This window comes from Physeter macrocephalus, chromosome 7 (genome assembly GCF_002837175.3).
Source record: "Physeter macrocephalus isolate SW-GA chromosome 7, ASM283717v5, whole genome shotgun sequence".
In the NCBI taxonomy this organism is placed as follows: Eukaryota; Metazoa; Chordata; class Mammalia; order Artiodactyla; family Physeteridae; genus Physeter; species Physeter macrocephalus.
This window is the reverse complement of record NC_041220.1, coordinates 91,395,406-91,422,823: the sequence shown is the minus strand read 5'-3', so window position 1 is coordinate 91,422,823 and position 27,418 is coordinate 91,395,406. Positions and strand designations below refer to the sequence as shown.

Sequence of the window (27,418 nt, the reverse complement as noted above, 5' to 3'; positions counted from 1 at the left end):
GCGGAGCACAGGCTCCGGACGCGCAGGCTCAGCGGCCATGGCTCACGGGCCCAGCCGCTCCGCGGCATGTGGGATCTTCCCGGACCGGGGCACGAACCCGTGTCCCCTGCATTGGCAGGAGGACTCTCAACCACTGCGCCACCAGGGAAGCCCCCTCTTAAATGGTTTTAAAAAACATAATATACAAATATGGTAAAAATATTAACATTCGAGAGTCTGGGGGAAATGGGGACTAGGAATTGTTTGTGCTTTCGTAACTTTTCTGTATGCCTGAAATTCAAAATAAAAAAAAAATTTTAAGGTGTATTTCAGATCAGGTGGGCTGGGATAATATAACTTATCTCAGGTCCATGTAAATGTATTTTCAGTTACTTATTTTTATATATCTTGAAATTCTAACTGGAATTGCTTAATTCACATATATAGGCATTTTGAAATTTAAAATTTAATAAATATTTTAATTTCATTACCAGCAGCAATAGGTTCAAGTGACTCCTAACGATAAAATATTTATTCATTCATTCATTTATTTAGGCTGTGTCGGGTCTTAGTTGTGGCACGTGGGATCTTCGTTGAGGCATGCGGGATCTTTTGTTGTGGCGCACGGGCTTCTCTCTAGTTGTGGCGTGCAGGCCTTCTTTTCTAGTTGTGGCACATGGGCTCTGTAGTTGTGGCGCACGTGTTCTAGAGCATGTGGGCTCTGTAGTTTGTGGCACACAGGCTGTCTGGTTGAGGCCCATGAGCTCAGTAGTTGTGGCACATGGGCTTAGTTGCCCTGTGGCATGTGGGATCCTAGTTCCCTGACCAGGGATTGAGCCCATGTCCCCTGCATTGGAAGGTGGATTCTTTTTTTTTTTTTTTTTTTTTTTTTGCTTTACAATGGTGTGTTAATTTCTGCTCTATAACAAAGTGAATCAGTTATATGTACACATATGTTCCCGTATCTCTTCCCTCTTGCATCTCCCTCCCTCCCTGTCACCCCTCTAGGTGATCACAAAGCACCGAGCTGATCTCCCCATGCTATGCGGCTGCTTCCCACTAGCTATCTGTTTTACCTTTGGTAGTGTATATATGTCCATGACACTCTCTCACTTTGTCACAGCTTACCCATCCCCCTCCCCATATCCTCAAGTCCATTCTGTAATAGGTCTGTGTCTTTATTCCCGTCTTGCCCCTAGGTTCTTCATGAACTTTTTTTTTTTCCTTAGATTCCATATATGTGTGTTAGCATACGGTATTTGTTTTTCTCTTTCTGACTTACTTCACTCTGTATGACAGACTCTGTGGAAGGTGGATTCTTTACCACCGGATCACCAGGAAGTCCCCGATAAAATATATTTTGATGAATAGTTACCTGCATATGTAAGGAAAATTTCCTTTCCTTTCTTTACATATATACAATAATATAGTTAGGTCCCATCTACTTTATCATGATTTTCCATTTACCCTTTAAGCAATTTTCCCTGTTTGGAAAATTTTAGTAGCTTTTAGGACTTCTGCTTCTAGCCAAGATGGAGTAACAGGGACTGGAATTACTCTTCGGCCTAAAACAACTAAAAACCTGGACAAAATATATGAAACAGTGGTTTTCAAGATATTGAATGGCAGGCAAGAAAGGACAGTGATCCCTGAGAGACAGGAGACAAATGAGGTGAGCCCTACAATTGCCTCAGCTTAGTGCCTGGAGAAAGTTTCCAGTACATGATGTAGGGAAGGGGAATCCAGGTGGAGCCTAGTAAGCACCTTGAGTTGTGGAGGTAGAGCTGGGACTATAAGGAGGCTAAGGTGGCCAGAACTCTTAGGGCAGAGAACTGGAGAGGAAAGAGCTATGCAGAGTTCCAGAGATCTACAGAGGGTCCTCTCTAGTCTTAAGCTGAGTACTGATTACCACCTGTGTGAGACTACCCAAGGTTGGGAGGAAAAACAACCTAAACAATTAGAGGAAAGAATTGCTAGAGCTCCCTCAGTACCATGAATTGTGCCTGTTCCCAATTGCCAAAGTGGAAAAAAATCTCATAATTCACAGTGCATCAACAAGAGTACTCAGAAGGGTTTTGTTTCAGTAGTGGTACAAAATCAGGCTTCGACTAAATGCTGCTCTGGTTTCACCTAACAAAACTTAAAAGCAAGATTGAAAGGATAAAACTTTTTCTAAGTAACTGTCCTAAAACAAAGCTCAAGAATATTTAAAGGAATAGAAAAATATGCAGCACTCAAAAAGGTGGTGAAATGCATTGTGTCTTAACATCTAATCAGAATAACCAGTCGCAAAAGAAGTAGGGAAAATATAATTCATAATAAGAAAAATCAGTCAATTAAAACCAACCCAGAAATGACACGGATAATAGAATTAGACAAAGACATTAAAACAGTTATTACATTTGTCTTCTTTATGTTTAAGGAGCTAAGATCACCTAGAGACTGTCATGCAGAGTGAAGTAAGTCAGAGAGAGAAAAACAAATACAGTATGCTAACACATATATATGGAATCTAAAAAAAAAAAAGTGGTTCTGAAGAACCTAGAGGCAGGACAGGAATAAAGACGCAGACGTAGAGAATGGACTTGAGGACACGGGGAGGGGGAAGGGTAAGCTGGGACGAAGTGAGAGAGTGACATTGACATATATACACTACCAAATGTAAAATAGATAGCTAGTGGGAAGCAGCCGCATAGTACAGGGAGATCAGCTCGGTGCTTTGTGTCCACCTAGAGGGGTGGGGTAGGGAGGGTGGGAGGGAGACGCAAGAGGGAGGAGATATGGGGATATATGTATATGAATAGCTGATTCACTTTGTTATGCAGCAGAAACTAACACACCATTGTAAAACAATTATACTCAATAAAGATGTTTAAAAAAAAGAAGCTAAGATCAGGAGTGTATAAAATTTTTGTTAAAGGGTAAAATGGTAGGTATTTTTGTTTTTGTGACCCAAACAGCCTCTGTTGTAACTACTCAACTCTGTTGTAGCACAAAAGCAGCTTCAGACAATGTGTAAACCAATGGACATTTCTGCATACTGGAGTATAACTTTATTTCTAAAATAAGCGGTGGATTGCATTCGATGTGCAGGCTGTAATTGCAGATCCCTGAGCTAGAGGAGAGGTTGAACAACTTAAATAGAGGACCTGGAAGATAAAAAAGGGAAGATCCAAAGCAAATTCTAGAGATGAAAACTAAACTATTTAAATGAAAAAATACACTTGGTGGGATTAATCACAGATATACACTATTAAAGAAGAGATTAGCAAACTTGAAGACATGCCAATAGAAACTATCCAAAATGAAGCACACAGAGAAAATATCTGGGAAAAAAAAAGATCATTAATGAGCTGTGGTTTATTTTCAAATACACCAATGTACATGTAATTGGAGTCATTGAAGGGGAAGGTATGACTAAAAGAATATATGAAGACATAATGGCTGAAAAATTTCTAAATTTGGTGAAAATTATAAAACCACAGTTCCAAGAAACTCAGTGAACCCCAAGTGCAAAAACTATCATTTTTTTTAAAGCACATCATCATCAAATTGCTTGAAGTCAGTGATAAAGAGAAAATGTTAAATGCAACAGAGAAAAAAAGATAAATTATACACAGAGGAAAAAAGATATACATAAGGATGACAGAGGTTTCATCTGAAACCTTGCTAGGGAGAAGACAGTGGAACAAGAGCTTTAAAGTACTCAAGGGGGAAAAATATGGCAACCTAGAATTCTATACCTAGCAAAGGCAAAATAAAGACATTTTTAGACATAAACTGAAAAGGAATTAATCATAAACAGGCCTGAGCTACAAAAAATGTTAAAGAAATCCTTCATGCAGAAGGATAATCATATCAAATAGAAATCTGTTTCTGTATAAATTACTAGCATCAAGAATGAGAAAGGTAATATCACTATAGATTCTACAGATATTTAAAGGATAACAAGCAAATATTAGAAATAACTTTCTGCCAATAAATTCAACAACTTTTGAAGAGATACACAAATTCCTTGAAACTGGCAAGCTACCAAAGCTTACTCAGGAAGAAACAGGTAGATAACCTGAATAACCCTATATCTAAAGAAATTGAACTTGTAATTCTAAACCTTCCACATAGAAAGTTCCAGGCTTAGATGATTTTGCTATTGAATTCTACCAGACATTTAATAAATACATCATGCCAGTTCTATACATACTCTTCCAGAAAACTGGAAAGCAGGACATATTTCCCAGTTCATTCTGTTAGGACAGTGATGCCCTGTTACTAAAAGCAGGCAAAGACATTAAAATAAAATAAAATTGTGGACTGCTATCCCTTATGATCACAGATATAAAAAGTCTTAACAGTTTTTCAAAATGAATCCAACAGTATTTTTTTTTTATGTCTGTTTATTTCTTTTTAAAATTTTATTTTTATTTTTGGCTGCATTGGGTCTTCGTTGCTGTGCGCAGGCTTTCCCTAATTTTGGCAAGCAGGGGCTACTCTTCGTTGCGGTGCGTGGGCTTCTCATTGCGGTGGCTTCTCTTGTTGTGGAGCAGGGGCTCTAGGCACGCGCGGGCTTCAGTAGTTGTGGCTCGCGGTCTCTAGAGCGCAGGTTCAGTAGTTGTGGCACATGGGCTTAGTTGCTTTGTGGCATGTGGGACCTTCCTGGACCAGGGCTCGAACCTGTGTCCCCTGCATTGGCAGGCGGATTCTTAACTACTGCGCCACCAGGGAAGTCCCCCAACAATATATTAAAAGGATAATACATCGTTATCTAATGAGATTTATCTCAGAAATGGAAATCGATCAATGTCATTTTAATACGTTAACAACAAAAAAGGAAAATCATTTGGTCATCTCAGGGATTTAGAAAAAGCTTTTGACATTTCATTCTTCATCATAATTTTCATCAATCTAGGAATAGAAGGGAATTTCCTCATTCTGATAAAGGTTACCTATAAACAAACTACATTTAACACCATACTTGTGAAAGACTGAATGTTTTCCCTCAAGATCAGGAACAATGCAGGGGTGTCCACTTTTAACCACTTCCATTTAACATTGTACTTGAGGTTCTAATTAGTATGGGTAAGGCCAGAAAAAGAAAGGCATCTAAATTGGAAAGAAGTAAAACTGACTTTATTTGTAGACATCACTATTATCTCTATGGAATCTTCCAAAAAAAAAAAGTTATTAGAACTAATAGGTGAGTTTTAACAAGGTGGTAGGCTACACAGTCAACGTATAAATAGAAAAATGAATTGCGTTTTTTATACTAGTAATGAACAGTGGGAAATTGAAATTTAAAAAACAATAGCATCAAAAAATATGTGATTCTTAGGAGAAAAAAATCTGACACATGATGTGCAAAAACCATATGCTGAAAATACAAAACATTGCTGAGAAGTCCTAAATAAATGTTCTTTGGGCAGAAGACTCAATAGTGTCAGTTCTTCCTAAATTCATCTATGGATTCAACATAATCCCAATCAAAATCCCAATGGGCTTTTTTATAGCAGTTGACAGGCTGTTTCTAAAATTTATAATGCAAATGCAAATGTCTTAGACTAGCCAGAGCAACCTTGAAAAAGGGCAGTAAGAACTTAACACTACCTGATTTCAAAACTTGTTAGATAGCTACAGTAATAAAGGATGGTATTGGTTTAAAGATAGCAAGTAGATCATTGCGACAGAATAGTGGCCAGAAATTGTTCTTGAGATAAGTTTTTCAGTCAAGATACAAAGGCAGTTTAGTCAGCTAAAGGGTTTTTAACAAAGGATTCTGGAACAATTGGATAACCATATGCACCCACCACTTACATAACATAAAATAACTATGATTCATACCTGGAACCGTATACAAAAATTAGATCAAAATAGACCTAAATGTAAAATTTCAAATTATACAGCTTTTAGACAAAAACAAGCAAGACACACAAATTTTCTAGAGGCACCCTGTGGAGGGACATCTGTCACATCAATGTAGAACTCAGTCTCCTTGGAAAGAAAAAGACTCCGGCTTCACAAATGGTGGGGAAATAGAAAGGAACTGGTGACTGTTTGCACTGTCTGTAGTCATATACAGAACATGACCAAGGGTGTTACACTGGGCTTCTATTATGAGGTCTGTATATGCTCAGTTCCCCATCAATGTTGATATTCAGGAGAATGGTTCTCTTGTTGAAATCCAAAATTTTGGGGGTGAAAAATACATCCACAGGGTTTGGATGAGGCCAGGCGTTGCTTGTTCAGTATCTCAGGCCCAGAAAGATGAGTTGATTCTTGAAGGAAATGACAGTGAACTTGTGTCAAATTTAGCTGCTTTGATCGAACTTGTGTCAAATTTAGCTGCTTTGATCGAACTTGTGTCAAATTTAGCTGCTTTGATTCAGCAAGCCACAACAGTTAGAAACAAGGATATCAGAAAATTTTTGGATGGTATCTATGTTTCTGAAAAAAGAAACCGTTCAGCAGGCTGATGAATAAGATTTGAGTGGTCTGGCTACAGTAATAGCAAGAAGCCACATGATTCTTCGGACTCATTTGTGATATTTTAAAGATGCAATAAAAGCTCTTTTGATTTGGGGGAAAAAAGTCACAAATTTTTTTGTTTTCTGTTGCATGTAAAAGTTATGTTTACGCTATAATGTAATAGCATTATGTCTAATGCAATAGCATTATGTCTGGGGAAAAAAAGTACTTACCTTAATTAAAAAATAATGCTGTTGGGAAAATGGTGCTGACAGACTTGCTTGATGCAGGGTTGCCACAGACCTCCAATTTGTTAAAAAAAAAAAAAGACAATATCTGTGAAGTGCAATAAAGTGAAGCACAATAAAATGGTACTTAAGTTAAAACTCCCCTACCATATGGCCTAGCCATTTCATTCTTACATATTCAGTTGTGAAGAATGGAAACGTGTTAATACAAAGACCTGAATACAGATGTTTGTAGAAGTATTAGTTATAATAGCCATATAGGTATAACTCAAATACCCACCAACAGGTGAATGGACCAACAAATCGTGGTATATTCTCCAATGGCTTTCTATTTAGCAATGAAAAGGAATGAACTGTTGATACATGCAACAACATAGATGAATCTTAGAATAATTATGTCCAATTTTCTAAAGAAGTCAGGAAAAAGTACAATTTTATATAAAATTGTAGAAAATGCAAACTAATCTATAATAACAGCAGATCAGTGGTTTCTTGGGGTTGGGGAGAGACAGAAACTTGGGAATGATGACTGTCTGTCTTTCTGGATTGTGCTGATGGTGTATACATATGCCAAAACCTAGCAAATTGTGCACTTGAAAATAAATGCATTTTTCTGTATTTCAATTAAACCTCAGTAAAGCTATAAAAAATTTTAGTAGCATTTTACCCTTTAAAAATACCTTAAAAGAAATTAGTGTGTCTTCTAGGGGAGAATTTAGGTAAGCTTTATTTCTGTTTAAATCTCTTAAAGAGGGCAAACTTACAGATTTTTTACTCTTTATTATCAAAGCTAGTATAAAGCAATTTAGTAAAACAGTTTGAATAAAACAGAAAATTGGAATGTAAAATCAATTCCCAATTCTGTGATAAAAATGTAACCTTAATCTCAAAAATCAGGACATTTTCCCTTCTGACAGTATAGCGAGTTTAGGTCCCATCTGGCTCTTTTTCACCATATTTTCTCACTTCTCCTTTAAAGAGTTTTCCGTTTTAGGAAAATTTTAGTGTCTTGTATTTGATCAAAAATAATTTAGGGCTTCCCTGGTGGCGCAGTGGTTAAGAATCCGTCTGCCAGTGCAGGGGACATGGGTTCGAGCCCTGGTCTGAGAAGATCCCACATGCCGCGGAGCATCTAAGCCCGTGCACCACAACTGCTGAGCCTGTGCTCCAGAGCCCGCGAGCCACAACTCCTGAAGCCTGGGCGCCTAGAGCCTGTGCTCTGCTACGGGAGAGGCCACCACGATGAGAGGCCCACACACCACAGTGGAGAGAGGCCCCCACTGTCCACAACTAGACAAAGCCCGCACACAGCAACAAAGACCCAGCGCAGCCATAAATGAATGAATGAATGAAAGAATAAATGAATAAATAAGGAATTTTATATCACTTTTCATTGAGGTGTATGGAGGTTGGACACTTCAATTCAGAGAGGGTTTCTTTCCCTTAAAAAAAATCTCTTAAACCTACCCTATTCTATCCTAACCCCCATCTTCCAACTTAAACAACAGTGAAAAAGTGTGTTGTTATTTAGAGGATGATCTTTTAGATAGTGTTCTAAACGCACAGTTTTTCTGACACAGTTAAAAAAACTTTTTTTCAATAAATTTATTTATTTATTTATGGCTGTTTTGGGTCTTCGTTGCTGTGCGTGGGCTTTCTCTAGTTGCGGCGAGCAGGGTTTACTCTTTGTTGTGGTGCGCAGACTTCTCATTGCGATGGCTTCTCTTTGTTGTGGCGCATGGGCTCTAGGTGTGTGGGCTTCAGGAGTTGTGGCTCGCAGGCTCAGTAGCTGTGGCACACGGGCTTAATTGCCCTGCAGCATGTGGGATCTTCCTGGACCAGGGATCAAACCTGTGTCCCCTGCATTGGCAGGCGGATTCTTAACCACTGCACCACCAGGGAAATTCCAGTTTTGCAACTTTTCTTTTAAAATCATTTTATTTTTTATTGCTTATGCCGGGGTCAGTGAATGTTTTTCTGTAAAGAGCCAAGTAGTACATATTTTAGGCTTTGAGGTCTGCATACTATCTCTGTTGCATAGACTTCTGTTCTTTTTTACAACCTTTTAAAAATGTAAAAGGCATTCTTAGCTCCTAGAGAGTACAAAAACAGGCTGCTGGTGTGGTTTGCTGACCTGTGGCCTGTAGTAGTATTTCGCAAAGTATACTCTGCAGCTCTGTAAAATGTTTGCAGGTACAGAGGTGTGTGTATGGAATTACTTTGGGCACACTTGATACAACAAAACTAGGTTTCTTTACCAGAAGACAGTTCACATTGGAACCTTTATTATTTGGATTTTACAAGTGACATAAATCCAGTCTGAGTAGTACAGGGACTGATCCTATTGGTAACGATGGCTGTCTGGACTTTACAACTTTGTGGGCCACTTCATTCCTTGAGTAGTTGGGACTGGCTATGGTTAGCTCCCAGCTCAAATGCTTTCGCCCCAGCCCCCAACGTGCGCACACACATGTACATCTGGTTTAAATCACTTATGTGCCCCTTGGCCTAATCATGGCGGCGTATATGAAAGTGGTGAGGAAGTAAGCGTTCTGTTTTCAGAAGAATAGGGGTTAACACTGTTAAGGACGTTCTTTTTTGTGAATTTTGTTTGCGATATTTAAAAAAAAAGTAGACGTTTATAAAGGAAAAAAGAGCCAAAAGTTTGACGAAGATGGTGATAGTTTAAACATGTGAAACTAGAATGGCATTTGCCATGCTTTCATGTTAGTAAAAATACTGGTAAAAATTTCTGATTTTCTAAACGTTTAAGCTGATGTGTTTTAAGTGAGTAAACTCTTTCAAAAATAGTTGCTCCATCGTGTTCTTCAAATAATTGTTAATTGGCTTTCATTCAGAATGAGTATTTTATAAGGAATTATTAAATGAAATAACAAAGAATATATAAGCTTCAAAACTTGTTAGATAGTAACTGTTACAACAAATTATGAGTTTTAGCTTTGTTGTTACTGTTTTTTAACAATTCAGTAATACAAAGTAGTAATTCTACTGGTAACGTTCTTAACAGCACCTATATTTTCAAATGACAAAATTTCCCTCATTCTTTCTTAAAAAGATATTGAGTGATTTTCTCATCTTATTGTTGGAACATTTTTGGTTTTCTTTAATCCACTGGTTTCAACCCAGGTGACCTCCCCCCTTACCCCCCTGACGTTTGGCAATATCTGGAGACATTTTTGGATGTCACAACTGTAGGAAAGGTGCTATTGGCTTCTAATGGGTAGAAGTTAGAGATGTTGCTAAACACCTTCCAGTGCACAGCACAGCTCCCCCACAACAAAGAATTGTTTAGCCCAGGATGTCAACAGTGCTGAAATTGAAACCCTATTCAATTAACCAAACCCTAGACTAAATGAAGAGCACATGGGCTGTCATTCCATGGTTTTTACTTTTTAATTGTGTTTCTTTTGAGTATATTGCCTCTATCTTTTTTTGGCGGTACGCGGGCCTCTCACTGTTGTGGTCTCTGCCGTTGCGGAGCACAGGCTCAGCAGCCATGGCTCACGGGCCCAGCCGCTCCGCGGCATGTGGGATCTTCCTGCACCGGGACACGAACCCGTGTCCCCTGCATCGGCAGGCGGACTCTCAACCACTGCGCCACCAGGGAAGCCCTTGCCTATATCTTTTTAAACAGCTCCTTAAGGTGCATAACAAAACTGTCAACCTTTAACTGCCAGATAACATAATTTTAATGTTTGATATTCTGTTAACAAAGCAAAATTTTTTCTTGTTGGAAGAAGCTATTTGGCAAATTACTACTACAGGACAGCTATTATTAATGGTTACTTAGGTTCTAATTGCTTTTTTCAAGAATTTGTATTATAAATATGAAGGGAAAAGACAAGGAAAACTAGAGCTGTCATCTTGCATTCATCATAAATACCTTGAGATCTGTAATCTTTTGTCGTAATCATTATTGTGAACAGTTCAGCTAGCACGATAACCAGTGCCTGGGATGTGATAGGTTCTTAATAAATCTTTAATGGGAAGATGGATAAAAGTGCAGCTTACCTATTCTTGCAAAAACTTGTGCCTTGCAAGTCAGGTGAGACACCTGATGATTTACCTCCAGGTCATTTTCAAGTTTGCCCTCAAACTTCAGTGTAAGTCTTCCAACCTCCATCTCCCCCTCCCTCCTGCCATTGTTCTCAGAAAATAATAATAATAGGTAGAGTTTACTGACACTGGATATTTGTCAGTTTGTGGGGGTACTTAATTTAAAATATTTTTCACAATATGAGCTATTACTGTCTTTTCTTTTTTTTTTTAAACAGGTGAGAAAACTCAGGCTTAGTAATTGACAGGCGTCAAGATTCAGACCCCTCCCTGTTTGTTTCATACCAAGGCTGTGCTCATAATACCAGTGCAAAAATATCTGATAGTATTAATTTTGTCCTCCAAAGCCAGACTGCCTAAATTTGAATCCTGGGACTTCAGTATCATCTTGGGAAAGTTACTTAACCCCTCCTCCATTTCTAAAATGTACCTAATAGTGTGTCTTAAAGGCTTTGCGTACTATTTGGGAAGACAAGGAAAAAAGACATGAAATATGACAAACATATCAAGTAATTGCTAAATGATAAAATAGAGACTGTAAATGCGAATAGAATTCAGCGTGGGGAAATATATTTAAAATGGTTTCTTAAAAAATTTTTTTTTCAAGTATAGCAACTTTTCACTTTTTATGCCAGTGACTGGGCTTCTGTGCCAGTTTTGTCAAGATATTGACCTTCTCCTGGCTTAGCTTTTGTTTTCTTATCTACCTTGAACTCTATGGTCAGTCACGTGACTTAGTAACACCTCAAATCCCTTATTAATCGTTATCCTCTCCATGCTGCAACTCTTGTCCAGTACCCAGCAGGTTTGAGAATGTGCTGTCTCTATTCCCTTGGAATGTTAGTGGGACTTGACCCTATCATTTATGGATTTCAACATTAGCCAGTCCTTCAATACCGATTTTCGATCATTTACTTGTACATAGTCAGCTTCTTTCTCCATTCCCTAGAGGGTATTTCCAGTTAGTACCTATGGCTCTTTTCTTACTTGTTAGGCATCACAGTGGCCTCTCGTTTTACAAACAACTTGTTAGGCTTTAGCTGGTGGCTGTTAGACTTCTTGCTAAAATTAAAGTGACCTTCACCTCTCCAGCATCTTACCTTTTGATTGTTCCCCTCTTTTGAGGTTGTCTCCTTCCATAGCATCTAATATACAGTTTCAGTTCTACCCCTACCGGTTCTTCATTTCCTTTTATACATTTTCTTCTTGACTCTCCTATCACTGTGTCTTCTTTCTGGGAGACTTCATTGACTACCATGGCTTTATTTGTGAACTGTATACCAATGAACCCTACTTTTCCAGCCTATATCCCTCTCTGGAACTATAGATGGTTGTTTCCAACAACCTATTAAATACTTCCAGCTTGGAGTTCTGGGGCACTTCAGAGTTGACATTTGTCCAGTAGAACCTATTAACACTTGCTTCTCCTGAAACAAAAGACTTAAAACCTGTCTTTTCCTGTACTGTCTTCTATTACCTCTTTCTTGGTGTGTCATCCTTTTTTCAAGTTTGTCTTTTCTCTATGCTTTCTAAAACCCCTTCTCTATTTCACTACTAGAATTAACTAAAAAGGAAAATTAACTGTATGTTTAAAAGAAACCTCAAGATCTTGCATTGCCTTTTGTGTAGATTGAAAATCCACTTTCCACAGCATGGTGTTTTTCTATAATGGAGTGGAGATAAAATTAAATGATGATCTTTTCCTAACTCTCAAAGAGATGGATTTTTTTTTTTAAGATTTTAAGGTTTTTTTAGGTGTCTTAAAATTTTTATTACCTGCTACCACTTTTATCACCATCTTATCATAGGGTGATATTTGAATTAGCTTAAACTTTTTTTTTTTTTTTTTTTTTTTTTTTTTTGTGATACGCCGGCCTCTCACTGTTGTGGCCTCTCCCGTTGCGGAGCACAGGCTCCGGACGCGCAGGCTCAGCGGCCATGGCTCACGGGCCTAGCCGCTCCACGGCATGTGGGATCTTCCCAGACCGGGGCACGAACCCGTGTCCCCTGCATCGGCAGGCGGATTCTCAACCACTGTGCCACCAGGGAAGCCCAGCTTAAACTTTTATACTTAGTATTTAAGTTTCCAAATGTCACATTTTCAAGGGATTTGATAGGCTTTTCACAATTTGACTCTACCCAACTTCTCAGTTTTATTCACTGCCATGGCTCACCTTAGAATTTTAGAGAATTTGTTTCAGTTTCCTGACTGCCATTTATTAATTGCAAGACATTCAGCATGGTATTAACAATAGTTACCTTTTGGATTATGAGGATTAAGTGAAATAATGCATTTATTCAGGGCCTGGCACATAGTAAACACTCAAGAAATCTTAACTACTATTGTTTTCTGTGGCTGGTTTACTCCTCAGCCTGAATCTCTTACTGTACCCAAATTTGCAGGGTCATTCCTGCTTGTCCATACTTCTCTCCCTGGCCCTGGAATGCCTTACTCTTTCTTCCTCCCACTTACTGTGACTTCCTTTTCCTTCAGAAGTTAGATCTTCTAAGAAAATTTTCATAGGAGTGGTCCTTTACCACCCCTCCCCTCCTTTACATAGGCACTCCCTATTGGAGCTCTTTGGTCATACCTCTACTTGGAACGTGAATCTCATTACAATTTGTTTTCCAAACATGTTTTGCTGTCTTTACTGGACTTTGAGCTTTGTTTCAGTGGTAAGGAATAATTCGCAATCTGTTGGATTCCAGTATTACCATTCCTGCCTTGAGCCAAAAGGTTTTCAGTCAGTAAACATAAACGCTGTCATCTCATTTAATCCCCACAACCACTCTATGTTATGTCAGCATTATTGTTATTATCAGATACAGAAACCCGAAGCTAGATGAGGTTAAGAGATTTGCCCCAGGCCACTTAGTTTCAAAGTGCCAGAAGTCTAGAATTCCCCACATTTAATAACTTACTACTATTCTATAGCTATCCCCTTATACATTTATCCTTTACTTATAAATAAAATAGCCTTCAATTTATTAAAAGTGTTTCTTGATGATTGCCTTTGAAGCACTTCTGCTTTATTTTGTAATGTGTTCAACATCTCAAGAACTGGGATTCTACTGATTCAGAAATGTAAAGTTTGATCTGTGTAGACCTTGTGTTCTTTATGCTCTATTATATTGCTTAGCAAAATAATTGGGTGAATAAATTTTTTAAGATATTGAATTTTTTATATACTTGCGTAATAAATAGTTGGAGTATTTTGTGCTTGAAATAATTAACATTGTATTTTTTCCAAAATTTAATTGTTTTTTTACTAATTTGCATTAACTTTTATTAACTTTATGTGTTTAGTAACATCCTTGAGAGTAATTATGTATCTGTATATAAATGGTAGCCCTTTCTTAGTCCTTTTGTAGGGTTGTTACTTTAAGAACATGTAATAATAAATTTGTATGACCTAAGGATTTCTTATGGCTTTGTATTCAGTAAAAAAAATACTCATTCTAATAGCTGGAGGAGAGGGGCTAGTGGTGGTAGTGAATCAGATTATTAAATACAAAAGTATTGCATGTCATTAATTTTATAAAGGGTTTAAAGCCTAATTAGCAGTGTACATAGTAATTCTAGTTATTCTCTAAGTTGTAATTGTGGTTTAATTGAGTTATATCATAAATTCCAAGAGTGAGGGACAGCTTCTTTCAAAGAACAAAGAACAGAGTTGAAGATGAGTAGTATATATTTCCCCATTGTATAATATTCTTTAAATTTAGTTCATGGGTTTGTTTTGCTTTATTGTTTTCATTTTTGGAGTTGCTTGTTTGAAACATATTCTTAAGTATTCTCATTACAGAGCATAGTAATACCCTAAATCTTACCCCTGTAATGGTGATATTTATATTTTATTTTAGGGAAGCTATGCGAAATTATTTAAAAGAGCGAGGGGATCAAACAGTACTTATTCTTCATGCAAAAGTTGCACAGAAGTCATATGGAAATGAAAAAAGGTAAGATTATTGTTTTTCTGGTAGATAGTTAATTAATGGCTAATAATAGCTATCATGAATTTGCAAGTGATGTACTAATATACAAGTAAGAGGATGGTTTCTATTGGGTTAATTTGCAAGTACAAAATGAAAAGTAGGGGATTTGTCTCTATTGAAGAGGGGGAAACAAAGAAAATTGTGGCTTATTTAGTAAAGATCGTCTGGTTAAATCCGTTATTTCACAAAATGAAATAATCCATAGTTTTTATTTGGGGCTGCATGGTGTTCCCTAAGTATTTCTGTGATACATTAGCTCATTCAAAAAGTAGCTTTCCTTTCGGTGGAAAATGTAGTTTTATAAAGAAATGTGACCCCAGAAGTACCATTTTAAAAAGAAAAAGGCTTAAACCCCCAAATTGAATTATGGAGTGATTGTGAAGAAAAGTACTCCCAGCCCTCTCCACCCTGACCCTGTGCCTATTCAGGTTAAAAAAAAAAAAAACAGCAAAGCTGAGCTGGTACTCATACCACATCAATGTGGCACTACAGAAATGACCTATAAATCAGATTAGCCAAAATTAAATTATAATAGGGATTTTAATATTTAGTGTTTGTCTTAGTATTTTTTTTAAATTTCAACATTTTTGGTATATAATTGTGGATTTTTGTTATTTGTTTTTTCACTTGGTTCCTGGAATTTTCTTGTTAATAGTTTCTCAAGCCTTTGTCTTTCAGACAGCATTTTTGTGTTAAGCATTTTGTGGACAAAGGCTGCTTATGGGGGAAGATGAAAGATTTTTTTGGATTGGCTAGAAAGGCACCAAAACTGAATTGGGAGAAGGAATGAAAACTCAGGTTTGGGTGTTGGATTGAAAGGAATGAGCGGAATCTTAGAGTTTGTGAGATAAAGGAGATCTTAGCATATGCATAAGAGAAGGGAAAGGTAGTATATTAATTTACAGGCTGGAAAAATTTTAAATAGTCTCTTTCTCAAAGTCCTCTAAATCTGAGCTGACAAAAAAGGTGAAAATATTTAGTTTATAATATTATCTTCAAAGAAGATGAACAGCTGAAAACAGCATTTAGGACTCATACTGCCAAGTGTTCTTTTTTAGTTATTCAAGTATACTAAATTTCTGATTACTTTACTAATGAAACTTAAATCATCTGATTTAGAATTAAATATGTGAAGAAGTTGGTACCTACAGTTTGGGACAAAGAAACCAAATCGAGATAGTGACCCCTTTTTGCATGAAGTTGGTACCGAAAATTCAGGTGTTCTGCCCGCTCCCCCCGCCCCACCACCACCACCACTAATGAAATCACGTGTATATAGGAGATTGTCTCCTCCCCCCACCGCCACCCCACCAAGCAAAACAGCATAAGTCAGTACCCTCATTACTTGAGATGGGTCTAAAGGGTCAGCCTTGTATTTCATAGTGAATCTGAAGAAGGAACAGCTTCCCTTTACCAGTCACGAGCTAGACATTGTTCTGGAAATGCCTTACAAATGTCTTTAAATTTTAATCCTCAGAATAATCTTGTAAAGTAAGCATACTTTAATCCCCATTCTGTGAGTGAGGAGACTAAAGATCAGAGACTTTAAATATGCCCAGATTCACTTTAGTTAGGAGTTGATAAGAGCCAGGATTGGAACTCCCGGGTCTGTAATTCCAAATTTCATATTTTTTTCATTTCCCTAATTTTCATAGCCTTGCATTTTGTGTTTGAGTGTTAATTATCTACAGCAAGGCTTGAAGGATGGAAAAGGCACCTGAAGAACCTAAAGATGTCTAAAAAACACAAACTTTGTAAACTTCACTTTGTCTGGGATTCTCTTTTTACCATTAGCAGAGTGAGATTGGGCTGAATCTAATGAAGATAGGAAAACGTATGTTCATTGTATAAGCTACCAACCTGGGCAGTGTTGCTCAGTTTAGTACAATTGGATTCATTTATTAACTCATTTATTCTTTATTTCTTACAACATGTTAGGTTCCAGGTACTGTGCAAAAGCATCTTGGATGGGAATTTTAAAAGTCACTAAGTCATTTAATACTTCGGTGGATAACTGAGGCCCAGTGCCAGATAACAGAAGGAGAAGAGCTACTTAAAAAATTAGAGTCCAGATAAGGTTCTTGTTTGTTAGTCACTGTTAAAAATACAAAGCTATAGTGGTTTATCAAGTTAAAATAGGTGATTTAATGGTTAACTGTTATTATGCTTGCCCTTATTTTCAATTTCTTTCTATTATTTGGGGGTATAGCCTGGTGGGTCTAAAACCCCAGTCAAAGGAAAGCTCAAAGAATCTAAGCTTCTGACTCCAAATGAAAAAGAAAAAAAAAAAGATGAAAAAGCCAGAGTAATTACTTTCCTATGTTTATTGTATTATTAAAATTTCCAGAAGAGACATACACTAGTTTTACAGTAAAGGTAAAAACCTATTAAAATTACTTGATTTTAAAAAGGTATTAGTCGTCAGGGGCTGCTAACACAGGTCAGCCTCCTGGATGACTGGCAGGGCTTCTTACTGGAAGAGGTCTTGTCCCTTACTCCTTAGTGGAGTGCAGCGGAAAGAGGAAGATCTGCTTTCTTTCTTGCATTAGGCATGAGGTAACCTGGGGACATGACCACAGTCCTCTTGGCTTACAAAATAACTCCAGTGAATGATGCTAGAAATATTTGGGTAGGAAGTTTTATCCTAAAATTTTAAATCATTCTCAGGATTCACTTTTGTGCCTAAGGATGAGTATGTATTTGCATAACATATTTGTATCCCACTTAGTATGTTAGTGGCTAGTTTTACTTTTTCATCGAAGAAGGTCTTTTCAAATTGAAAAACAAACTTAAAGAAAAAATTATTTTGTCTAGAGGCAAATTTCTATTAAAGATATGGGAATGCCATTAGACATATTAACATTTCTTCAACTTTGTGTTAGGGGAAGTATGAATAATCATCAAAGGGTAATGATTCTGCCAAAATAAAAAAATGTCAATGATGTGTTTGGATTTTGTCTAATCTTATATATTGGGCTGAATAAAAAGGCTTCTTTGAATCTGTAAGGTATTTTCCAGACCTCATCTCAGGATATGAGGAAAAGTTGTTGAATCATTCTCTGAAAATAAAGACTGACTGTTGAACTAGGAAATGAATGAAATCATAAATGTGTGCATATCGCCACCAAGTGGCAAATAAAAGCATTGTTTGTCATAGTCGCTTAGATTAGAAAATAAAGGCACATTGTTTCATAAAGTGTCCTTTTATAGCAGCTGTTAAACTCCAAAAGCTAGCCACTTGGTCAGACTTTTCACTGAATGTTTGGTACATATTGACTAGCTGTCCAAATTCAAAGAATCATTGATTCACATGCCATTATAAAGGTGTATGTTAATTTTTCTTTTGTTAATTAGGTGGCATTTTTTCCTTACCCTCCTCCCTTTAATTTCCTTTCATTTGTCTGTAAATTTTTTTGTATTGATGCTTATCTTCTGTTTGATTATTATATTACTACTGAAGTTTCTGGAAATGAAGATTTGATTCATTAGCTAACTTTTAGGGAGTGACAATATTGGGATGTTTAAAATATGATTTCATCATCACATGGTAGAAATAATCTTAATGTTTATATTGGATTTGCTATTTTCTTGGCATCACAGCTTTCTTGAATAGCTGTAGAGTTTATATAAAAATAAGGCTAGTTCAGAGGCAGTTGAAGAATCTTCATTTTTCTTACATTTATTACATGATTGGAAAGCACTTTCAATATAGAACCTAGGTCAGTGTTTTGAGTGGTAAAGAATTTCTTGTCAACCTGTCTGATTTTTATGCCCTGTTGGTTTCATGCCATTTTATCACACAGTACTCTTGAGAAAACCAGCACTACATTTGGTACACTATAGTAAAACCCAGCTTTTCGAATTTTATAGCTGATATACCAACTTACTAAGGAGGCTTAACATCTGTCAATAAAATACTAATAGTAGGGCTTCCCTGGCGGCGCAGTGGTTGAGAGTCCGCCTGCCGATGCAGGGGATACGGGTTCATGCCCCGGTCCGGGAAGATCCCACATGCCGCGGAGCGGCTGGGCCCGTGAGCCATGGCCGCTGAGCCTGTGCGTCCGGAGCCTGTGCTCCTCAACGGGAGAGGCCACAACAGTGAGAGGCCCGCGTACCACAAAAAAAAATATTAATAATAAAATAAAATACTAATAGTAGACAAGCTTCCAAAATTGATGCCTTCTCAACTTCCTGATAGTGTGTCAGCTAGATATTTGAATCTGTGCCATGGTAAGTATTGGGTGGTTCCCAGCATTAGAGGCCAGAAAGATCCGTGGTGCAGACTTGAACTGAGCCAAGTCCTGAACTAGCCCAGCTAATCCAGGCATCCCTCCAAACTTGGAGTGACCTGGAACTGAGCCCACTGCCTCAGCTGTGACCTCTATGTCCATGGTGACAGAGAGTGTACAGGAACAAAGGCTGCTCTGAGTCCTTTCTATTGGTTTAGATACATATGAGAAGACCCCAGAAGATTTTCCTCCTAACTCAGCCTGACCCCTTCGACCTTCTAGGTCTACTTCCCCATTACTCCGGCTTCATCTCCTGTTCTCGTCTCTGCTCCAGCCACACTGGTCTGTTGTTTCTCCGCTGTCCATTATAGTCCTTTCTGCTTTGGAGCCTTTGCACTTGCTATTCCCTCTTCTGAAATGCTCTTACCCTAGATACCCATGGCTTTAGGTCATGACTTAAGGTCATCTTCTTAAATAGGCTTTCTCTGGCCACCCAGGTCTTCTACATTTTTAAGTACCCCTTCCCTGCTTTATTTTTTCCCTCAGTACTTACCATCAGCTGACAGAGTATATATGTTATTTTAGTCATCTAGCTTTTTAAAATTGTCTTTCTTATTAGACTATGAGTTCCATTAGGACAAGAATTTTTATTTGTTTGTTTTAACTACTGATATATTCCCAGTATCTAGTATAGACTAGGGGTGTAATAAATTTTTGTGAATTAATGAAAATTAAATAAACCCAGTTCACTTCCTATAAATTGTATGTAGATTGCCTCTAAAGTAGCCTTTGGTAGAGTTGAGCAAAAAGTAGGTGCCATATATTTTGATTCAATTCAGTCAGTATTGTAGTAGGTGCTGAGGGGGAAGCAAACAAGTAGACACTACTACCTTTATTTAATTTATTTTTTTATTAATTTTTATTGGAGTATAGTTGCTTTACAGTGTTGTTAGTTTCTACTCTACAGCAAAATGAATCAGTTATACGTATACATATATCCACTCCTTCTTAGATTTCCTTCCCATTTAGGTAACCACAGGTCACGGAGTAGAGTTCCCTGTGCTACACAATAGGTTCTCATTAGTATACATAGTAGTATATATATGTCAACCCCAACCTCCCAATCTACTACCTTTAGGGTGGCCTGAAAGCTAAATCCAGCATGATGGTATCTGTGTGTATGTACGTACACACACACGCCTGTGTACGGTTCTTTAGTTTATTTTTTTAAGTCTGTACATTGTTGGCCTAAAAAGTGTTAAAAAGCATAAATTATTTGCCAAATTTTAAAATTAGGAATTTCATGTAAAACTTGATTTCAGGCAACTATTGGGTAGTTGGAGGATGTGGCCAGCACTAGGCCTCCATGCCCATAGTTCAGCCCTGTGAGTGGGTGGTTGAGTGTATACTCACATGCTTGCTGTTCCCAATTGTTTCCTTGTCATCAGAGCCACACAGCACTGGCTGATGCTCTTTGCAGTTAAGCTCTTTTTTTTTTTTTCTTACAGTGGGCTTAAAAGATTAAGAAAGAAATTTCTATGCTTATAGCTATACAAAAAGTGGGAATTACCATGAGGGCTGTGTGTTTCAAGAAAGAAGGAAGGGAACCTACTTCTTTGGGTAATTAAGGGATATTTCTACTTATTTATTGTACAGCTGGTCCACCCATTTATATTACTTACCTGGCTGCTATTTGAATTTACTTGGCTACTATTTGAGTAGGTATTTGAGTTTTCAGGCCCCTTGACGAGACATGACATAAATGTTTTTTAAACTTTATTTTATTTATTTATTTTTTAAATTTTTAGCTGCATTGGTTCTTCGTTGCTGTGCATGGGCTTTCCCTAGTTGCAGAGAGCGGGGGCTACTCTTCCTTGCGGTGCGAGGGCTTCTCATTGCAGATGGCTTCTCTTTGTTGTGGAGCACGGGCTCTAGGCACACGGGCTTCGCGCAGGCTTAATTGCTCCGCGGCATGTGGGATCTCCCTGGACCAGGGATCAAACCCATGTCCCCTGCATTGGCAGGTGGATTCTTAACCACTGCACCACTAGGGAAGTCCTGACATAAATGTTTTAAAGTATGTGTAAGTCAGTGTGTGTGACTGAGCAAAGGAATTACACCCTACATAAGGACTGGATTGATGGTCTGAACTATGTAAAATGTGGGGCCTGAGCTAGGCTTTGAAATAGATATTTTGTAATTACTAAGAGAAGATTATAAGGAAATTATTCTAGGTGGGAAGAATTTATGAGGGCGGGTTTTTGGCAACTAGCAAAACAAATCTCTTGGTTGTCTGTGAGTTGAACGGATACAGTATATTTTCTTTCAGTCATCCACATACAGCAGGTGTTCAGGATGTAAGATATATAGTAATCCAATGATCCATTTTGCTTTTAATTCTTTTACTTAGTTGTATTAGTATTTCAAAATTTTCTACTTTGGGCATTGCTCTAATTCTGTTTTCCAGGTTAATTACCAAATGAAGTTAAGAGTAATATCCATACCAAGAATGTCATTAATTAATGATACATCATTTTGAGTAGACATTAATTAGTAACTGCAGATTCTGTGATGGTATACCATGTTTGTTTGTTTTTTTTTAACATCTTTATTTGAGTATAACTGTTTACAATAGTCTGTTAGTTTCTCCTTTACAACAAAGTGAATCAGTTATACATATACATATGTTCCCATATCTCTTCCCTCTTGCGTCACCCTCCCTCCCACCGTATACCATGTTTTGTATATGTTAGAGTACTTTGGATTTGTTGAACTGCAGTAGTTCAAAACTCTGAGCTATGTGAAAAGAGATGTTCCCTGCTCTAAAAAGTATCTAGGCTAAGTGAATGCGTAACATCAATATAGATAAACCTTACCTGAACAAATGGAAGTGGAAGTCTTGATTTCTGTGCTGTGGATATGATTATTTGCATTACAAAAGACTTCACCAAAATGTTTCATTAGGAGCTAACTTTGTGCAGTTCAGCATGATTTTGTATTCATGTGTTTAAGAAAAGGAAATGCTTTCTTGAATGTAATTGCATTGTGTTTTTTCCCCCTCATTGTTTCAGGTTTTTTTGCCCTCCTCCTTGTGTATATCTTATGGGCAGTGGATGGAAGAAAAAAAAAGAACAAATGGAACGCGATGGTTGTTCTGAACAAGAGTCTCAACCGTGTGCATTTATTGGAATAGGAAATAGTGACCAAGAAATGCAGCAGCTGAACTTGGAAGGAAAGGTAAAGAGAACCATGGTACCAGAATGCAGTTTTCTTACTTGTTTTTGTAGTGGTGATTTTTTTTTTTTTTCCTTTTATGGCTATTGGTAGCACGCTTTTGAATATATAAATCAGAACCAGAAATAAACTTCTCAAGTAGCTGTGGTTTATCATGATTCATGGAGCTTGAGCTGTTGACATCTAAAGGTGGCACACAGTAAGCTTCCTCAGCTTGCTAGCAGTTTTAGCAGGTTGAGAATCAAATTTCTGTTGGGGGCCAGTATAGGAGGCTAATTGCTCATCCATCTGACAGGGGCATGATAGTCAAACAACAATGAAAATACATAGTTCAGTAATGTTTTATTCTACTCATTTAATCTTAGTCTTATACTAGAAACAAAGTATTATGGGTTATAAACATCATAAATGTTTTACTTACCTTCAGTGTGGAACAGAAATAATGCTGTGTAGACAAGAACAGCCATGATTACCTTTACTCAAACTTATAGGGATTTTCTTTGATAACTTTACTAGGGAATAAAATTTATGAGTTAGTTTTACTAATTGTATTTTATGAATTTAGAAAGCAGTTATTTCAGTCTGTACCTTTAGTTTTCAAAAGTAGTTCTTCAGTGACTTAGCATTAACTATTACTTTGTTTTCTCTTGATATTAAAATTTGAAAAATGGTTGTTTCTGATTTCAGTGACCACATGAATGTCTTTTAAAGTACTGCATAAATAGCTGTTTTCTCATTCAGTAAGTCTTTGTTGAATGTCTTAGTGTTTGCTGTATTGTAGCCAACACTAAGGATGGGAGTTTGGAGGGCAAGGTTGACGGTGGTGAGCTAGCGGATTTGTACTCTCATTCAATTTTAGTCATTTTACAGATAATGAGCACTGAGAATAAGGAGCCTTAATATCAACCTCCTTCAAATTTGAGTATGTTTATGTCCTGTGTATCTTTATATTTTTATCATTAAGGCTTGTCAACTATGTATTTTAAATTAGGTTTGGGATAAAACTTACTACAGTAAAGGTTGTTTCATCTTAGAATAGAGCAGTGTAAAATATTTCTGAATTATGACCCTTGAGCCAAGGTAAAAGATATATTTAAGTAGTGGGTTGAACAAATAGGCCTTAGTCATGTCTCATCTATTTTTCTATTATATAGAAAGTCTTAGTGATATGTCTCTAAGCTGTACATCTAGACATTTGGAACTGTGAATGGTAGTTACAGATAGGTAGTAAGAAGCCAGGGAGTCTAGCTACCATTGTATATAATTGTGTTAATTGAACTTCATTGCTTGCTTTAACACCTCCAACAATTTTAAGGGAGGTAATAACAAGCAAACAGCATCCTCACTTGCTTTTCTCAGCATAATGGCTTAGTACATCTTTCTTCAACTTCTGCCATTATATCCTTTCCCCAAGCCCTAGAAATTTGCAGAAGAGAATACCTGAGAGCTTGAGCATTAAATAGTGCTTAGGTAGTACAGTGTCTGTATGCCAAAATTATGTGTTAATATTTAGTTAAAATGAAAAATGCTATTAGAGAAGTCTATAGAGAATAAGACTGGTTGAGAGTCAGCAGAAGTCATTCAAGGCAGAAAGAACAACATAATCATATGCTTGGACCATCAAGGTACAGGAACAAGGTAAGTTTGGGTCCAGGTAGGCAAAGATGTACCAAGCAGTGAGATAGATGCTGAGCTTCAGATAGAGGCACTTTGGTCCTATCTCACTTAACCTCCATTCATTTAAGGTAATATTATTTTCTTTCAACAGTCTGTTCATTGAATGGTACAATTAGTCATTATTGAAAAAGGAGGGATTTTATTTTGCATTATTGGGTATTTGTCCTTATTTTAATCTTCATTATGACAAAGTTCTAGTATATGCAGCCCTTATTTTTATGGTCATGACATTTAACTATATGTTGGTAATATTTTGGATCTGATGTTTTTAATTTGTTAACTATTCATTTCCTCAGTTTTTGTCTGACATAGTTGGAGCTAGGTGAGCTATGCAACATGAATTACTTCCCTAATTAGCACACTTGTATTTTTATTGTAAAGAATTACATCCCCTACACCTATGTTGCTAGTATTGTTTTGTTTATATAATTCAAATTCTACAATTCAGGTATTTCTATAAACTTTTGTAGCATTATATTTGGTATTTCTTTTTTATTTCAGGGCAGATTTTTTTTCTTGCCTGAAGATCTTGTCTTCAGAAAGTTGTTTTTTAAGTTAAACTGTTCATTGTTTATAGACAGATTTATTATATGCCATTTTCTGTTTTAGAATTTCATTAGCTAATTTAGCCTTTTGGTATGATGAAGCAAATGCAACTTCAGTTTTTATTTACTTAGTGTCTTAAAGCCGTAATACTCTTTTCTGAATCAGTGACTTGTCCTTTTTTTCTTGTGAAATTTGAGTAGTTTTTGGTCAGTAGCTTTATAGCTTTTAAAAAATAATAAATTGTATCTGAGATAGCTTTATTAGAATTTTTTTGTGGATTCAAACTACTCACTTTTGTAATTAGGGGTATATTTCCTTTCCTTCCAAGGAGATATATGTATGTTTGCTTTTTGCAAACAAAATAAAGCCCTTTGAGTGTCTGTGTTATGACCCAATTTTCTCTGCTCTTTTTTCCTTTCCTGTTTGCCAGTCTACCTTATCATTTATGCTAGATTTCAGTATTTTCTCTTTTCTGATATAGATCATATCCCCTAATGTTAACACTCAAATTAAGTGATCTCATCATTTTAAAGTTTTGCCATTAGAATTTAATTGCTTTCATTTAGATACACATTTTATTTTTGTTCCATGCGAGTACTCTGCTTTAGCGTATCAATACCCATTTTCCTAGACTTTGTCTTACGTTGTAGAATAATTCCATAGTTCAGGCTTTATTTGACTTTCAGAGCTTTTTAAAGTACGGCAGGGCCATGGTTCAGCATCCCTGAGCACTTAGAGATCCTTGAGTGAAAGGAGCTGAGTGTGTGCAAAGGCTGTTGTTTTAATTTTTCTTATTACTATTATGAGCTTTATCTTAACTTTGCCTTGTGCAGAACAAAGCCTGTCAAAGCTTTTATCACCCTTTTGAATTTATAAAAACTTAATTGAGTAAAATATTCAAGACGGCACCTAAATTTTCTTATATAACTTTGCTGTTGAGAAATGAAATAAAGTAAAGTATGGCATGATTTTTGTTCTGGTACTAAAATTGGCTGTGAGTAATATTTTAAAGATTAAAAACCTAGAGCCCATTAGTTATTTTCTAAATGAGTGGAATTTGCACTACTTTTTAAAATGAACGTACAGCAGAGGTAGTCAAGAAACTTGTTTAGCCTAATTTTAAAGTAGAGCAATGATTTTTTAAAAAATATATATATTTCAGATTTTTAAATACTTAAGCTGTACTTGAGCATTATTTACCCAATCTGGAAAAGGAGATCAATAATTTAACCTCTTCTCTCTTTCACAGGGATCAGGGGAATAGGAAAGATTTTAGAATTGTCATATATAATTGAAATAGTAGCATTTCAAAGTATCTTTGTTGTTTTTCAAGTGCTATTACTCTTTAATACTATCCTTTCAGTTACCAGAATTTAATTTCTGGTAAACTGACATAGTAGTTTGCTGCGTTTGTTTTCTCTAGTACCTTTAAATTCAGTTCTTTTGGTGATTCAATAGGAATTATCCCATTGGGCAAAGTTAGCTATTGCAAAAAATATTGTTTTCCTCAGACTCATGGGTGGTTTACTCTAGTGTTCGGCTATGTAAGAAAAAACGTTGTATGTACTATTTTGAGAAGGATCAGTGCTAAAATTTTTTACATAATTTAATTGAGTTCTGATAGCCTTCTTTATATCTTATTTGCAGAAAGACAGTCATGGAATTTTTTAACTGTAAAATTTTATTTTAAAAAATTACTGCTATAACGTTGGTAATTCTGTGAAATAGATGTAGAGCTGTATAAAACAAGACTATTTTTTAAAAGCCTTTTTGAGAAGGGAAAACAACACAGTGTTAGTATTTCGTAGACTTGATAAGGAAGACTTTGTACTTTGTTTTCAGAGATCAGTACTTTTCACAGTTGGTTTTATCAGCTCTTCTGTGGAATTACTGCCTTTAAGTCTGATCAAACTTAGACGTGGCCATGCTGAGTTAGTTGTAGGTACATAGCTGACAGGGTTTTGGTGCTATTAAAACTTGCCTTTTCTTTCACAGAACTATTGTACGGCCAAAACATTGTATATATCTGATTCAGACAAGAGAAAGCACTTCATGCTCTCTGTAAAGATGTTCTATGGCAATAGTGATGACATTGGTGTGTTCCTCAGCAAGCGGATAAAAGTCATCTCCAAACCTTCCAAAAAGAAGCAGTCATTGAAAAATGCTGACTGTATGTATACTTGTTTTCTTTTTTGTCCTCAACTCCCAACACGTACTAATAAGACAAATTCAACTATTTTTTAAATTAAAAATTGCTTTTCAGTAGCCAGTTCATTTTTTGAAAATATTTTTTGTGGTCTTCACTTTATCTGAAAAAGTCATATTCAGTTACTACTGCTGCTTTATTGTCTTTTTCTTTAATTAAAAATGGGCAATACATGGTGTAGGGAAGTGGTTTTTAAACAGAATTGGTTCATCACTGCCACCCAGAGTCATTTGGAGAAATGGGAGCTTCCTTTTGCTGTCACAGTGACTGGAGGGAGTAATGTTAGCATTAGGGTGTCTAAATGTCCTGCAGTGCCCAAGAAGGTTCCCATTCCACAGAGAATTGATTCACTTAGAATATCAAAAGCACCCCTTTGAGAAACACTGTTATATCAAATGGGCTTTGGAAGGCTGTCCTGAGAACCTGAACAAAAATTTTAATGTAGTTGCACTGGCAGAGACTGCTGCCTCATCAGCACATTTTTAGACTATAGCAGATAAATGCTGTTTGAATTATACACTTCAACCTCTGTACCCAGTTTTCTTTAACTTTTTATTATGAAAACTTTCAAACTTACATAAAAGGGAGAAAGTAGTAGTATAAGGTGACCACCTGGCCTCAACAGGTTTTACCAATTCTGTTTTATCATCTCTATCACCACCACCCCTTCCTGCTCCAACTGCTGGAATTTTTTTTTTTTTTTTTTTTTTTTTTTTGTGGTATGCGGGCCTCCCTCTGTTGTGGCCTCTCCCGTCGCAGAGCACAGG

The 27,418-nt window shown here is 36.8% G+C and overlaps 1 protein-coding gene across 6 annotated transcripts in view; it reads left to right on the top strand.

Annotated features, from left to right (window-relative positions):
* The window catches only part of LOC102980498 (recombining binding protein suppressor of hairless), a 131,793-nt gene that overhangs the window by 88,757 nt on the left and 15,618 nt on the right, over positions 1-27,418 (top strand). For all 6 annotated transcript variants that reach the window (XM_024119303.2, XM_055086118.1, XM_028492082.2 and 3 more), the window contains exons 3-5: positions 14,628-14,723; positions 22,060-22,225; positions 26,441-26,615. In XM_024119303.2, coding sequence (XP_023975071.1) covers positions 14,628-14,723; positions 22,060-22,225; positions 26,441-26,615 — 437 coding nt within the window. The remainder of the gene's footprint in view (positions 1-14,627; positions 14,724-22,059; positions 22,226-26,440; positions 26,616-27,418) is intronic.